Raw genomic sequence first — 16,532 nt, 5'->3', positions numbered from 1 at the left:
GAAGTCTTGGGAACAAAACAAACTCACAAATAAGAAATTGCATGGTCTGACACTCAACACCTGGTAGTTAATGGGTAGTTTTTGCCTGCCTGCATTGCAGTGTGGGTGCTGGGCTGAAAAGAGGAGACCTTGAGGAGTAAGTGATTGATTGATTTGTTGAGTGGGGGTTGGGAAGAGGAAAGCCCAGGGGAGCTCTGCCTGCAGCTGTCACTTTGCCAACACCACTTGTATTTCCTGAAAGATGGAGTGAGAAAACGAGGTGGGTGTGGGCTGCGTTGGCATGTCCCAACCCTTATATACCGGTACAGAGACAGGGTGGAGGGGCTGCTGGGTGAGGCTGAGCAGTGAGAGGAGCAGAAGGATGGCTCCACAGCATGGGGACAGGAAGCAGGATGGGAATGCAGTGGCCGAACCCGTGATGCGATGGTTCACCTGGGAGGAGGTTGCACAGCGCACGGGCCGGGGCCCAGCACTGCAGGAGCGCTGGGTGGTGATCGACAGGAAGGTGTATGACATCAGCCACTTCTACCGGAGGCACCCGGGTGGTGCCCTTCTTATCAGCAGCCACGCTGGGCAGGATGTCACGGTGAGAGGTAGCAAGATGGGGAAGAGATGCTCACCACCAGCTTGTGCTGTGTGTTGGCTGCCTGGCCAGCATCATGCTGTAAGAGCATGGGGAGTGATTGTGCTGGGAATTCATGGGGGTTGGGGGGCTGCAACGGGCTCAGTGGTACTGTTGGTATGTGCAAGCTTTCCAGCTTATGCTATGGAAACTGGTAAATCATAGAATGGACTGGAAGTGACCTTAAAGATAATCTAGCTCCAACTTCCTGCTATGAGTAGGGACATCTTCCACCATATCAAGTTGCCCATGGCCCTCAACCAACCTGGCCTTGAACACCTTTGGAATGAAGGTGCTTAAGAAAAGGCTTAGCCCTGGGGCAATCAGGTTGTAACTGTATATCTCATCAGTGTCCTCAGGACTACTCTTATCTCTTGATCTTATTTTACAGCTGCTATAACTGCAGCGGTTAACTGGGGTAAAGTGAGGAAGCTGCCTCAGGTACCATAACAGCCATAAGGTAACTACGGTGATTGCTCTTTTTCCTTCTAGGATGGGTATCCCCTCCTCAGTGTCATCCCATATAATTGTAGGAAAAGGCAAGGCAGCATGCATTCACAAGCAGAAAAGTTTCTACAGTTATAACCCATGGGCTTTCTGATCCTTTGGATCAACAAAATTGGAAGCATCTGCTAAATACCAACTGCTGGCATGTTAGTCTGTGGACAAAGAAAAACATCTATCAGCACCATTCTTGTCTATCTTAATGCCGTGGAAATCTGTGGGAATGCCCATCAAAACATTAAGCACATTCCCTAGAGTTCTTGCCCTCTGGCATATGTAGGAAATGTTGAAAAAAGTGATAAACCAACATGTCCACAAAGATCTGGCAAATGAGATTGCTTCCTTACTCTGTGTTTTGAAAGAGCAACACAAGGAAGATTATCAGTTCCTGAATTTCCTGTATGAATGGGATATTTGAGGGTTATGAAAATTAGCAATGCTTTGTGTTCTATATTTTCTATCGTTCCTTTTATTTAGTTAGTACTGTCAGATTTCTTTCATCTCAGGCTGCTGGAAGAGCCCAAGTGGTGGCTTTGTTTCTAGGATTTGAGTTGCATTTTATTAATGGATATCATGTCCAAATGATAAGCCCTGACAGACTTCAGACAGTTTTGTGTGACCCCAACTCAACTGTCTTCACACATGTGCATATGAAATAAGCTGTGCACCATAATAGGAAAATGCCTGGTTGGAATATTTGGTACAAGTATGCCTATGCTGCAGAGTCATGTAATAAAGTACAGAGCAAGCTGTGCTGGCCCTAGTCAACCTGTAGCAGAAGGAAGGCAAGTTAATAGTGTGGACTCTTTGCTCTCTGTGTAGCCTGATTATATATGAACCTGAGTTTTATTGTTTATAGAAAACTTTATTTTCACGCTGAATAACAACTTGAATGCTGCTGATAGAGTACGAAATTCCTCTTCAGCACTCAGTGCAGTGCTACGAGACAGTATGAATCCCACATACTTCTTAGTTAATATAAAAAAAATTAAAAAAAAAAATCCCAACAAACCCTTAGTTTGACTGGGAGATGGTACCATCCAGGCTTGGAGGATGATAACTGTGGAAGGCTTTGAGTAAGAAGAGGAATCTGAAGAATGGAAAATGAGTATGATTAACGTCAAAATGTTAACAAAGCTCACACTGCACAAATCTATGAATTAGACTCCTTTCATTGCTGATTTCTTTCTCACAAAGGATAGAAGAGGGGAATCAAGTGACAGAAAATGGGAGTAATTGTTTTGAGACTGGATTTTTTCTTAGGATTACAATTTAGTTACAATTTAGTTAAATTTGTTTCATTTTGGCAACTGTAAAAATGCCTCTTAGTGCAACAACATGAAATAGTGTCCCTTCCTGTAGTTGGTTTTGCAAAGAAGCTGCTTGTTTGTTTGCTTGTTGGTAGAACTGCGGTTTATTGCTGAATTCCATTGTGGGAACTGCTGGCACAGATTCACCTCTGGTAGTGATTGTGCATTCAGTACTTAGTGTGTTGCACACAGGCCTCAAAATTAGTTGAACAGGTGACAAGACCTATTCTGAAATTTGGAATATGGGACAGATTCTGTAGCAAACTGGGGCTGGAATGCAGTAAAGCACTAATTCTAGTGTGGCTACACTGGCAAAAATTGATTCAGATGAAAGATGGCTTAAATGAAAGCATGCCAGCAGAGCACTAAGCTGAAACCCTTTGTTTAGATGTATGAAAGCAGTTTTCCACAGATGGAGGAGTTTAACTCCTACAGACCACTTTCCAGCTTAGTCTCAGCTGTAACACGTCCAAGTGTACACTCCTATTCCCTTCAGGGCTCCAGCTGCTACTCCCTAAGTGCTCTATTAATGGAGTTGTCTCTTGCTTTTCTGCCCTTTTCTCCCCAGCCCTGCCTGGAAGCCATCAGACTGCTGTTTTTTCATGCTTATATCTTTGTGAAAGATCAGTTAACACCTAACCAGGCCTGTTCATGTGAATTGCATCCTTACATTCATTTCTGTATGAGTATCTCAAAGTATGAAGAAAAAGTTGCTTGTATCACTTGGTCTTTTATGAAATACATGCTGTGTTAGTTAATTTGGGAGTGGAATTTTGTACTTGGAGCTGCTTGAAATGTTGCTCTGATCTGTCTCCTAAAGCAGACTTCACATTGCTATCACCTGTCTACCTCCTCCTTCAGAACCTGTATTACTTTTAATTTAGTTTTCCATGGCTACTTAGAACACCAAGAGCTCTGACAGGTAAATGCTATATGTCTACTTGGGGAAAAGTAAGAATGCAGCCAATGAGAAGGATGTATTTCTGAAAGATCAAAATCTCTCATGCCTGTGAACAAGAAGCACCACAGCTCGCATATTCATAACAACTGAGTAATTGCAGTCATGGAAATCAGACATCCTCAGTTTACCAGCTGAAATGAGATCTCACTTTAAAAGCGTGTAGTGCAAAGGTGACTGGGGAGGGGGGCATGGAAGGTCAAAAAAGGAGGAGGTAGAAAGGTAAACCAGCAGTCTTTGTCATTGTGGTTCCTCCAAGTGAATGTTTTAGCCTGCATGGCAGATTGAGGGTAGTAACACTGTGGTTTTTTTTTTTTTGTTTTTTTTTTTTAATCTCCAACTCTTCTGCATTTGTAGGATGCTTTTGTAGCATTCCATGTTGACAAGTTCCTGGTGAACAAGTACTTGAAGCCACTGCAGATAGGGGAGCTGGCACCAGATCAACCCAGTATTGAGCCCACTAAAAATGTAAGTCCATCCTCATAAGTCAAAGACAAATATTCTGAGATTAGAACTTATTTTTCTGTATCAGTGTAGCTTCTAAAACAATGGGATCCATGTTCTTAACAATTTTTTTTTTAAATTATTTAGAAATAGTACATGAGTATTGGTCTGAATTCATGTTAGGTGGCTGAAAATGTCATTTCTAAGCTTTTTCCTTATCACAGCAGCTATATAAATTAGAGCCTTGTCTCTCATGAATATTAATTAACTCCTCTTCTTTCTGTTAATTTGAGAAAGAGCTAACCAACAACTCAGGAGTTCTCTTCAGACTCTATTCCTTTCTGCTGTAGGTATTTGCAGGGAGAGAATGCAGGTAGTGTATTAGCCTTTACAGTACAGACTGTGAAACTTAATTCATTTCCTTCATAGACAGCCTTCAGTAGTAGTCTCAAGTTCAAAACGCATAATCATCCACAGAAGCACTAACGATGGCAGTGTGAAAATAACTAATCTTGCATGTCAAAGAAAGGAGAGAGGTGCAGACAATATAACAGAAGTAGTCTTGGAATACAATTGTCCTTGGGGTTGTATGGACATAATTGCTTCCTTATGTCCGAGTCTGTTTCCTATTCCTTTGGGCCATGACTGTGGCCATGCTTTGCCTATTTCTTAGAGCTGGCCTGTACTAGAGCGTTCATGTGCCTTACTGCTTGCAACTCTGTTTCCCAGAAATGATTATGAAACTAGGTTGGCAGGGTTCTTTAGGTTGGACTTCATTAAGGCAGAAATCAAATTTGGGAGGTACCTGCTGAGCTGTCAAAGAATTAGATAGGTTTGTCGATCACCTATGCTGTAGTCGTCTGTTCCATGATCCACCCTCCATGGTCATAAGTACAAAGCCAGCTGGACTGTAAGTGCCATTTTTTACACAGATACTTGGCCTTCCCCTTTTAATTTTGGGAACAGTAAAGTGAAAGCATACCTTGATCTATTGGAAGTGGTAGTGGAAGAAGAGGAATAATTTCATCCAAATGGCTGCCACGAGCATGGTATGCTGTGTTCATATATGTTTAGTATGCATTCTGCTGGGTGCTTGACACACACGCACACATTTTCCCCTCCAGTTTGATACTCTGAGAAGAGGTGCTATATGTCAATCTCATCTACATGCCTTCTCTATTTTCTGACAATGTCTGAGTAGTGCTGGGCTCTGGTGATCGTGAACCAGTAACATCCAGAAGATAGTACAATCTTAGACATCTCTTGAATAAACCCTGTTACCTGCCAGAGAGATGACAAACGAAGCACCAGAGGGGTGGTCTTTTGAGGTTGCAGTGCTATACTCTGAGAGCAAGAAATGTGTAACACTCGTGCTTCCCACAGAAAATGCTGGTAAAAGACTTCCGTGAATTGCGTGCCTCTGTTGAGAAAATGGGACTTCTGGAGCCGAATAAACTCTTCTTCTTCCTGCACCTTGCTCACATTCTCCTATTGGATACTGCTGCCTGGCTCATTCTCTTTTACTTTGGGACATCCTTAGTGCCCTTTATTGTCTCTATGCTGGTGCTGACCATTTCCCAGGTAAGCAACAGAGTCCACAGCATGTACACATGCACTTCTGTCAACTTTCATACATATACCATTGCAGTATTCAGTTATCTGTTACCTTGCTTGGCATAGCTCTTCTTGGTTTTAGAAGACATCCTGTATATGGCCTTTCTTAACAGAAGGTAGAAAGAGGAAATTCTGCGTGTGGAGAGGTTCCAGTATGCCTAATCTGTTAAGTTTTTTTGTTGAAGATGTATTCACAGAATTATAGAATGGTTAGGATTGGAAGAAACTTTAAAAATCATCCACTTCCAGACCCTCTGCCATGAGCAGGAACACCTTTTATTAGATCAGGTTGCTCAAAGCATCATTCCACAGCTTCTCTGGGCAACTTGTTTCAGCGCCTCACCATTCTCATAGTAAAGAATTTCTACCTAATGTCTAACCTGAATTTACCCTTTTAGTATAAGACTGTTACTCCTTGTCCTATTGGTACACACTATGATAGAGTCTCTCCTCATCTTTCTTGTAGTCTCCTTTTAAGCACTAGAACTCTGCTACAGAGTCTCCCTGAAGCCTTTATTTTCCAGGCTGAAAAAAAATTGTCTCCTTTGTAGGAGAGGTACTTCATCCCTTTGATCATCCTCATAGCCCTCCTCTAGATCCCCTCCAACAGGTCCAAGCCCTTCTTTTGTTGAGGGTGGGACGTCAGAAAGACAGAGGAGAGTGGAACAATCACCTTGCCTTACTGAGAGACACGGCTTGCCACTTGTCTCCGCCTGGATGTTGAGCTATGGAGCAACTGTAATTCTTTGAGTGTCACTTTGAGCCAATTACTTATCCACTACATGGGCTATCTGTCAAATCCATTTCTCTCCAGTTTAAAGACAAGAATCTTGTGTGGAAATTAAGAGTATCAGAATTTCCTAGTTCCTTTCTGACTATGGCTTTGTAGAAGTGTCCAACTAATAGATCTTGATATCTCAAAGTAAATAATAGCTATTACATTGTTCTGGTCTTTATTCTTCTTTTGTACCACTCCCAGACTTTCCTTTTCTCCCTTTCAGGTCCAGGCTTCATGGTTACAACATGATTTAGGACATCTTTCAGTCTTCAGGAAGACAAAGTGGAACCACCTGCTACACAAATTCGTGATGTGCCATTTGATTGTAAGTAACTGACCACAGAATAACTTTCTAGATTTGATGATCTTCCTGCAAAAGTGTGTGTGCCCTGAAGACAGTGTTCAGCACTGGGTGAAGAAGGGGAATTAATGAGGGTTTGGCATTGAGAACACTGTAGCTATCATACTCTGTTCTTCACATACACAGGGGGCATCAGCCAAATGGTGGACTCTTTTGCATTCTCGACACCATTCCAAACCCAACTGCTTCCGGAAAGATCCTGACATTGACATGCACCCTTTCTTGTTTACTTTGGGGAAGAAATTCTCTGTGGAGGTCAGTATGTCTGTGTGTGCGTGCAGCCATGTACTAGGAGCTGGGAAGGACCAACCAAAAGCACATTATATCAAAAATATCTAAAGCTAAGGTGTGGTTATAGTTTCTGAGAAAATGTTGTTTTCTGTCTCCTTCAGCCTTTCTGAACAGGTCACAGTTTTTATTATGTTCATTAAAAATCACTTAAACTGTTGATAAGTCATTTCAAACAAACTAGACAAGTGCATTTCCCAACAGAAAAAGGACTGCTAATGGCTATAGCAACTTAATGGCCTAGTGGATTGTATAATAATTCAGCAATTAATGATTATTAGTGATCTGTAAAGATTAATATCAAGCATGTCTACATGGGATTATTACTTGATGCTAATGTCTGAGGCTTAGAGATACAGGCTGCTGGCATGCTTGCCTGATATGACTGGCAGCTGGCACATCAGGGCTAAAGAACCAGTAGCTCTTCTTGTTGCTCTCTAGGACTGGTTAGGGCAGATGTCATTTGTCCACATAAGATGTTTTCTGCTTGTGCTGATGGGCCATCACTAGAAGCAATAACCTGAGTCAATGCTACAGCCCTTCACTGCATAACTTTGTTGCTTTTTGAGGCCTTGCTGAAATAGCTATGAGCAGTGAATGAGTTTTCTTTTAAAAATACCTTTGCCAGCGTGAAGCAAATTCTATATACTTAAGTATATAGAATTAAATAAGAAAATAGATAATGTACACAAAGGGAAAACTTGACTATTTTTTGACTAATAGTACAACGTAGATTTGAAGTATCTAAGGTTGCACTAAATTATGAACTTAGCAGGAATACACGAGCAAAGAAATCAAACAGTTGAAATTCACTTTTATTCACTCAGTTTTTATCATAACTCTTACACTTATGAATCACGCCATCTTTTAGCAGATAAAACATTCTTGTATAATTTTTCTACATTATTCCTCTTCAACACAGATTATGGTGGTATCTGTGACAGCAGTTTTATTTCCTACTGTGTATCAGTGCAAGTGCTTTGTCCTTCCTATGGGCTGGTACTTCTGTTTTGGTTTGACATAAATGTATTTAGAACTACTTTTCAGCAATTGCATTTCACTTTTCTCCTACTGAAAAAGAAGCTTGCTTAACTGCTCATCTCTGAAGGACTTTACAAAGCTGTAAAGTATTAAGGAAGCTATCTGAAATGGGATTTATAGAAAAGGCATGTTTGGTTTGTAAATAATAGGGCAGGTACACAAGAGGGAGACAGTAATAATGAGGGCTGTGGGAAGTGTGCCAGAATAACTCCTGTTGAAGAGGCTGGGAAATGGCAAGTTAACCATACAGGTTGCTTAATTTCCACTCAGTATTCTATTGTTTATTTTCACAGCTTGGGATCAAAAAGAAAAAATACATGCCATACAATCACCAGCACAAATATTTCTTCTTCAGTGAGTATTTTCATTTTCCTGTGATATCATGAGGAAAACTAATGGGGCTTGTAGATATTACTTCTGATCTGCAGGGCTTGAGCAGAGCTAAGGGTGGCTGCATCATAGAACACAATCAGTCTGAGTCTAATTTTTGGAGAGCTTGAAGACCTAACTGGATATAATCCTGAATAACCTGCTCTGACATCATAACTGATGCTCTGAACTCCTGATTTGCCAACGATTCTGTGTGAGATCAGGTTTCTGTACAATTCTTGACCAAATTAATATATTTATAACCAACTGGCTTACATTTGTTCCACTTACCCTATTTGTTGTGGGGAATGTTTATCTTAGGTCATGTTAAAATTGTAGAGAGAAAAGGAGAAATACTCTTAACTGATTATTTAGAGAAGTTATCTGGAAGAGTGAGGTGAGTGTTCTAAGGACTGTTTACGTCAGCTATATATTATATGGCTATTAAAGTGCACAAGCAGAACAAAGGAAAAAAATTCAGAGATCTCACTTCTCCACTATCATTGCCCTGATCTCCAGGTTCTCATTTCTGCACCCTTCTCCCATCTTAGCAAAGCTTTATTCTTGTTGCAAAGCAGCACGATTCACCAGTGATGATGAATTCTCCATTACAGCTCTTCCTCCACTCCTCTTTCCCACCTACTTCCACTGCCACACATTTTATATTGCATACACGAAAAGGTACTGGGTGGTAAGTACTGCTGCTTGTGCAACCAAGGGGTTAGCTGTGGGCTTCCAGTCCTTCTCCTCAGAGCTCAGGCATGACACAGTATGCTTTTCTATTGGGCATAATTCTGCAGTCAATTTGGTGCAGCTCTTTCAGTGGCTCTGAATACTTTCTGCTAATCACATTGTTCCCTACTTTGATGATAAAGGCAAGAGCAACAGGCTATTTGCCTTGCACTGCTTTGCATCTCTTGCAAAATCATTAATTGTGTGTCCATACTGGTCAGAAACAGAGGAATGTGGATTTATAGGAACTGTTATGCTTGATTTGTCAGCAGTGTGAATGCATTTGGCATTGTTTCCCATGCCAGGCAGCCAGTGCTTATGCTTCAGTCTTCTTTCTCTTGCATGTGTTATGAGTACAGAACAACAGACCAACTTTTAGGCAAAACGAAGTAGTTTGTCTAGCATGCTACTCACTGGAGGGGCCACAGTCAGTGATTTGGTACAAGTCTTAAAGCTGTGTTTTTGAATGCTTAACTATTTGCTAATAAATTAATCCACTTACTAGGACTGATTGTTCAAATTCAATTATAGCAAGCTGTGTAAAGAAACTGCTAGCTTCTTTTAATTTGGATTTCCTTAGATCAGTCATTCTATGGGGGGAAAAAAAAAACACACAGCAAAAACCAACAGAAATTAAATACAGAAATTTATCTTGTACATATGATGTTTAGAAAAGAAATGCAATATCTAATGATTTTCTCTTTTGTTGTCTTTGGTTTTGGAAGGACTTGGCCTGTATGCTGACCTTCTATATCAGATTCTTTTTTACTTATGGATCACTATTAGAAATGAAGAGTCTCCTAGCATATTACTTTATATTCAGGTAATATCTCTTTAGAAGTTTCTTTAGTTTTCCTTTGTGTGTTCTTTTAATCTGTCTGCCTATGTTTCTCTTCCTCTTCCTTATTTTTCCTCTTATTCCTTCTTATAATTTGAAGTTAAACTAAAACTGCTTAATCGTTAACTCCAGTTTTGTGCTGCCTCACTAGCTGTGAAAGCAAAGACTTCAGTGAATAATAATCAAATTGAGAAATACCTTACATACTGTTAAGTGCTTTGGAAATAGGCTCTGCTTCTAGTTTCATGTGCAAGTTTCATAACTCCTTATGAAATCCATAATAACTTAAGTTTTGTCCAGGTGCTGGATAGGAAAATCTGGTGTTCTAACATCTATCCCCAAGTCTGGCCTATGCTGTCACTTTGGTGGCTCATCATTGACTTCCTTATCTGTTACTGAATTCTGACCTCTTGTCTGATTGCACAGGATGCTGGAGAGCAGTTGGTTTGTCTGGGTTTCACAGATGAACCATATTCCAATGGATATTTACTACGACAAGAATTTGGACTGGGTGTCTACCCAGGTAAAACATGTACTCAGTAATTGTGGCCATACTGGTGCAAATTCCAACGACAAGAAAAGAAACTGCTGTATTGCATTAAGGGTGAAACCCACTGGTAACTTGGAGGTGAAGATTAATAGGATTATTACAAGAAAGATATGGAGTTACTGGAAGGTGCTCAGAAGAGCAAAAGCTGATGAAGGGACCAGGAAACCACATATGAGGAGCAGCAGAGGGAACTGGGGTTGTTTAGTCTGGAGACAAAGAGGCTGGGGGAGAACTTATCAGTATCTGCAACTACTTGAGGGGAGGATGTAGTGAGGTGGGTATCAGTCTCTTTTCTCAAGTAACAAGTGATAGGATATGAGGAAACAGCCTCTACTTGCAGTGGGGGACACTTAGATTGTATAAAAGGAAAACGTTCTTCATGGAAAGGACGCCTTAATCATTACAGCAGGCTACCTGGGGAATTGGTAGAGTTCCCATCCCTGAAGGTACTTAAGAGGCACGTGGACATGGTTTAGCAGTGGATTTGGTAGTTAGGTAGGTGGTGGTCTTGATCAACTTAGAGTCTTTTCTGACTGAAATGTTTCTATGAAAATAGGATACAGTTATAGTAATGGTAAAGGAGAACGGCAATGGCATACTCATGAGCCATTTAAAATCAAATACAGGCCTCAGCTCTTTCTTAAACATACCCCCTTCCTTATTTACTGTAATATTCTGTCTTGAACATTTTCCCCTTCTGCAGAGATGAAAGTTTGTGTCCTGCTCAGACTGAGCTCCTTTGCACCAGTGGAATGTCAGTGTGGTGTCTCCTCTTTGCACAGTAACTCATTGCAGTCCAGCAGTAAAACTCTCACAGAGGCACCTGCTCTTTCTGCAGACATAGGTTTGAGGATGAACATTTGACTGTCTGTTCACACACGTTCACAGGAGCACAGAGCCAGCTCCTTGTTTTACCATGATCCATGTTATCCAGTCTATATAATACTGCTGGTCCACAAAGCTGAAGGAGGAATATGATTCCTGCCTTGTGAGTAGCTCAGTTTAGGCTAAAATAAAATAATAGAATAAAATGATCATGCTCTTAAGACAAATGAAAGGCACCAATCTGTATTGATTTTAGCTGTTCTTCTTCCCTTTCCCAGCTCCAGGCAACATGTAATGTTGAGCAGTCTCTGTTCAATGACTGGTTTACTGGGCATCTGAACTTTCAGATTGAACATCAGTGAGTATATACCCTTAAAATTTTTTCTTTCTTCCTTCCCCCCCCCTTCTTTGCACTGAATCCTACAATTAGTTGTAGACACCAGTGAATTTGTCTTAGAGACTGAAAATTATAAAGACCATCATAGTGTTAATTCAAAACCTTCACTGCAGGAAGTTGGAAAACTGAATATGGATGTGATCTGTTAAATAACTCAGTAGCAGCAATGTCTGTCCAAAGCAGAAGCTTAAATGTATGTTCCAAGGCACCCTGTTTATAATCTGATGCAGTGGTTTAGGTCTACCTATATCAACTACTAACACTATTATTCACGAAACTGAGATGAAACTGAAGGATAGAGTCATTTCCATTCCTGTGCTGACTAGCTGTGAAGATAATTACTTCTGGAGAAAAGTGGACAAAAATAGATTCTTCTAATTTACAGTATCACTTAATTTGGAGAAACCTTGCTTCAGAGGTGCTAGAGATTGAAGTACAAAAATAAGGAAGAGGGGGAAGCAGGAAAATATTGAGTTCCTTGTGCTAAAGGCACGCCATGGGGAAATACAGGAGCAGCAACAAGTCTTGTTTTGTGTGGGCTATGAGATTCTTAGGAAGTGATAATGAACAGAAACTTGTAAAAGATAAAATTTCTGATGGGGCACTGGAAGAGAACTTGTCTCCTATTCACAGCTTATTCCCTACAATGCCAAGACACAACTACTGGAAGGTGGCTCCACTAGTGAAATCCTTGTGTGCCAAACATGGCATTGAGTACCAATGCAAGCCGTTGCTCACCGCCTTTGCAGACATTGTGCAGTAAGTAACAGTTAACACACTGCAGACAAAAATGCAGAAGGATGTAGGAGAGGTAGGAGTTCTAAGAAAAAGGCTGACATTCATTTTTACAAGAACAAGTGGAAATCCTTGTTTCCCTTGTCTCCAGAAACATCCCCCCTAAGAAACTTGACATAATGTTCTCATTCTTTTTCTCTCAGCTCTTTGAAGAATTCAGGAGAGCTCTGGCTTGATGCCTACCTCCACAAATAGGAAGACAAGGCTTGATGGTACCATTCACAATCTGCCGCATCTTTACATCCCCAGCAAGGCTAAGAGCAGGAGCAATGAAGGACTCTAAGGAAGAATAAAATGGATAACAATGGAAGGATCAGATTGCAGTAGATATGAAGTTATCTGAATTTTTCTTTTGGTCTTTCCAGATATTTTGATTCAGATATATTACAAGTGAATAAGGCCAGCAGGAGCTGGATTGCTATATCAGGGAGGAATGTTTTGTAACTGTGTCTGAGTAAATGTGGCCAAGAAGCAATTCTGAGCATGTGCTCAAGTCAGATTATGGACTGGTGCAACTGGACACACTTAATTTCATGCCAGAGTCTCCTCTGATCAGTTGGTGGTTGGTTGGTTGGTTGTTTTTTTTAGATACTCCTCTTGTGTATGGTTTAATGCTTAATATAATGCTTTCCTATTTGAAGTCATTGAAAAATACGCAGGATTTTGACTTAGCTCAGTGCCCCAAATAATGCACTTAAATAATAATAATAAACTACAAATTATGCCTGGAGTATAATAGTTATGTACAATTGAATAACATCTTAAATGTTTCTCTCATCATTGCTCTCCAGAATATCCTATTTGTTACAACACCAGGCATCCTCAGATGCCAGGAAAAAAATACCACTCAATCTCACTGCTTTTTTCAGAGTTTCTTTATTCATTGATTGACTTGTTTACTTTGTGTAGTGATGAGCCATGTATAAGCTTCCTATGCTGTGCTATTTAGTATTTGTAATATGCATCTCTGAACAAATATCATCCTTAGTTCTGCTCCTGAGAAGTCAGCTGAGAGATTCTTGTAGCGAATGAGCAGTGAAATGTGCACTGTACATCATAAAAGTCTACAAATCAACTGTAGCTTTAGAATAGAGCCATCGACTTCCACTCAGCTTTTCCTGTTACAGTGAAGATAAGAGGTTCTGCACTACAAACAAAGGACTTGGAAGAAAAGATGAGGTACAGAGATCATCATCTACTCACCAATCCCACTGCAGCTCTGAAGGTGTGTGGAGGTTCTAAGGGGGACACAAAAAGGCACTCTGAGGGCCCTGGGGCATGTGGAAGACATCCGGGTGTACTGAAAAGCAAAATGATCACTCTGGCTTAGATCAACGGGTAAAACAAGGACTCTGGGGAAGCCTCTAATACAGGAACGTTTTTGGATCCTAACTCCAGACTTAGCTGAGCCTTGGCTGACACACATGGTGATAACATAGGGGAAAAATCTTTGGGATGAAAATTTTTTGCAGCCCAGCAACAATGGAACTCCTAGAATTTGTCATTTTTTTCCACTCCTAACTCTTGGCCTCAGCTGAGCCTTGGCCTTGGCATTAATTTTTGTTAATGAGCTGGAAAATAGGGTAGAGTGCACCCTCAGTACGTTTACGTTTACAGTACATGACATAAAATGGAGGAATGGCTGACTTACCAGAGAGCTGTGCTGCTATCCAGAAGGGCCCTGACAGACTTTGGTTAGGCTTTGTAGTTGAAGTTCAGGGTTAGGATTAGAGTTTGGGTTAAAATGTAGGGTCATGATTTATGTTTGCTTTTAGGTTTAGGGTAAGTTTTAGGATCAATTTAGGCTTAAGGTAAATGTCAGAATTAGGCTTTACATTTAATGGCATCTGGGGAGCACTAGAGATTCTTTAATGTCAGTGAAAGACACACAGAAGGCTCTGTTTGCTTGCTTAAATGCATTCAGAAATTTCTGGCATGCCCAGAATACTGGAAATCTTGGTGTGCACCAGAAAGCACACCAACAAGCATGTCTAGAACACAAAAAGTCCTTCTAAGTCCATAGATGCACATCACAAGACTCTTGTTGACTGTAGAGGAGAATCAAAATGGTTGCAAATGCCCCGGTGCACTTCACAGCTCTCTCAGATTCAGGTAAAACACACCAAAGGCACTTGGCCACTGAGCTCACCAGAAGGCGCTTGAAAATTACTAGAAATAGGTCAGTTTCTTGGTCACAAATAGGGTTAGGTTTGGGTTTTAGACATCAAGGATTAGTGTTTCATTTAGTAATACAGACATTTTTAGGGTTAGGATAAATAGTAGGATGTAGGATTGGCATTCTGAGGCACTTGTGGTCTACCAAAAACACTTCCACTTTCTTATGTGTCAACAAAACACACATAGAGTCCTCCCTCCTCTGGTATCCAAACTGCATTCGGAGTTCTGGTTTGCCTATAAAGTCTGATCCAGGCTCTTGGTGTCCACCAGAGGGCTCTCCTTGACAAATTCAGACAAGCCAAATGCACACAGGTGTCCCTTAAGAGTCCTCTAAGCGTCACCTGAAGCCCAGAAAGCATTTGGAGTGAGTCAGTGTCTGGATGAGGGTTAGGTTAGGAGTTTTAGAAGTAGTTTAGTACTTGGGTCTCATTCAGGATTAGGGCTAGAGTTAGGGGAATGATTAGAGATAGAGATTACAGATCAGCATTCCAAGGTACCTGACTTTGGTTTACAGTTTGGTGTTAGGGTTGGTGTTTTGAATGAGGGTAAATTTTAGAGTCAGGGAAGGTTTAGGATAATTGTCAGGAATAGGCTTCAGCACACAGAGAACAGTGCTTTTCATCCAACAAAAGCACAACAAAAGGTGCTCGGAGGATCACTGTACTCATCAGAAGGCCCTGGAAGACAAGTGAAGCTGCTGCAGGTAAGAGTGAAGGGAACCTCAGCAGTTTCCCACAGCTGAGTTCTCTGTGTAGGAAAGTAGGAATCCAGTTGTAATTTAAAAACGAATTTACCAGCAGGTTCTCCTGTCTCCAAAGGCAATAATTTTCAGCGATCTATTTTTTTTTTTTATATTGGGATATGTCCCTGTGAATTAAAGTGACCTCAGCCCCATAATCCATTACAGCAACTGCTGCTGATTATGATGGCTTCAATGTATTGCCAGAGTGTGTAAGAGCTATTATCTCTCTCTTGGACCTTAAGGAACTGTTGCACCTTGGGGCAAGGAGCAGGTGATCCAGATCTAGTCAGTCTGCATGGATTTTTGTATTTGTTTGTTGGATTGTTTGATTGATTTTTCTAATGAGACAACAAGGAGTAATTACTTGGTCCTGGTGTACTTTTTCTTTCCTCACTGAAGCCTGGGGATGGGAATGGCAGAGGGAATTGAGAATGTAATTGATTTATCCATCATCCTGTCATCTTTTTGCATTTTCTTTTTCCATTTTAATTGCTTTTATTTAAATTATTTTTCTCATGGGGTTGGTATCCCATCAATTCTGTCTTTTGGAACTCTAGATCAGAGTAAAGCTATGAACACCTCCTTTCTGATAATTTACTTTCTTCTGTGGTTTACCCACAAATCATAATATTCTCTCTTCCCTTTAAGCTCGTTATTATTTCAACTGCGTTTAATGCCAGAATTACATCAGTACCTTATTTTGTCTGGACTGCTTCCAGGAGCATTATGATGTCTCCTATAAGATTTAAAGGTGCCCCAGATGACAGTCCGGATTGCATTCCCAAAGTACATACCTCTAAGTTGAATTTAGTGAAACGTCTTTCGTCTAGCTGAATCTCTCAAATGATGCCCCTCTATATGTTTACTTCCATGTCACCATTCTGTCGCTCCAATCAAATGGGTGGGGTTGCTGTATGGTCCCCCACAACCACTCCCAAAGAGATTAAATCAATTTTCCATTTGCCTGTTCCATTTTTAAGCATTGAGTCGCTACTGGATATTGGGAAATCATTTCCAGATGCATCTCTTCTTGGGGATTCAGTTGTACTCAATCTACTCCTTGGTCCCACATTCATAGTAGTGATTCTTCTGATCTTTCCCCAGGCCTCTGTCAATACTAATCAGCAACATTCTTCAGCTCAGTTTGAGTGTAATCCTGCACTGACATTGTATGTTGCAGCAAACA

At 40.8% G+C, this 16,532-nt stretch overlaps 1 protein-coding gene across 1 annotated transcript; it reads left to right on the top strand.

Annotated features, from left to right (window-relative positions):
• Positions 1–324: 324 nt before the first annotated feature.
• On the top strand, positions 325–16,332 carry LOC100549516 (acyl-CoA (8-3)-desaturase-like). The gene is made up of 12 exons (XM_019615467.3): positions 325–586; positions 3,752–3,862; positions 5,222–5,419; positions 6,454–6,555; positions 6,718–6,846; positions 8,214–8,274; positions 8,904–8,980; positions 9,747–9,844; positions 10,286–10,382; positions 11,513–11,592; positions 12,265–12,390; positions 12,570–16,332. Exons 1-12 carry the CDS (start codon positions 362–364, stop codon positions 12,619–12,621), a joined length of 1,356 nt encoding a protein of 451 aa, XP_019471012.2. The 5' UTR covers positions 325–361; the 3' UTR covers positions 12,622–16,332.
• The last annotated feature ends 200 nt before the right edge of the window (positions 16,333–16,532 follow it).

This window comes from Meleagris gallopavo, chromosome 5, assembly GCF_905368555.1.
Source record: "Meleagris gallopavo chromosome 5, MGAL_WU_HG_1.1, whole genome shotgun sequence".
Taxonomy (NCBI): Eukaryota; Metazoa; Chordata; class Aves; order Galliformes; family Phasianidae; genus Meleagris; species Meleagris gallopavo.
This window is presented reverse-complemented; position numbering and strand designations above follow the sequence as displayed.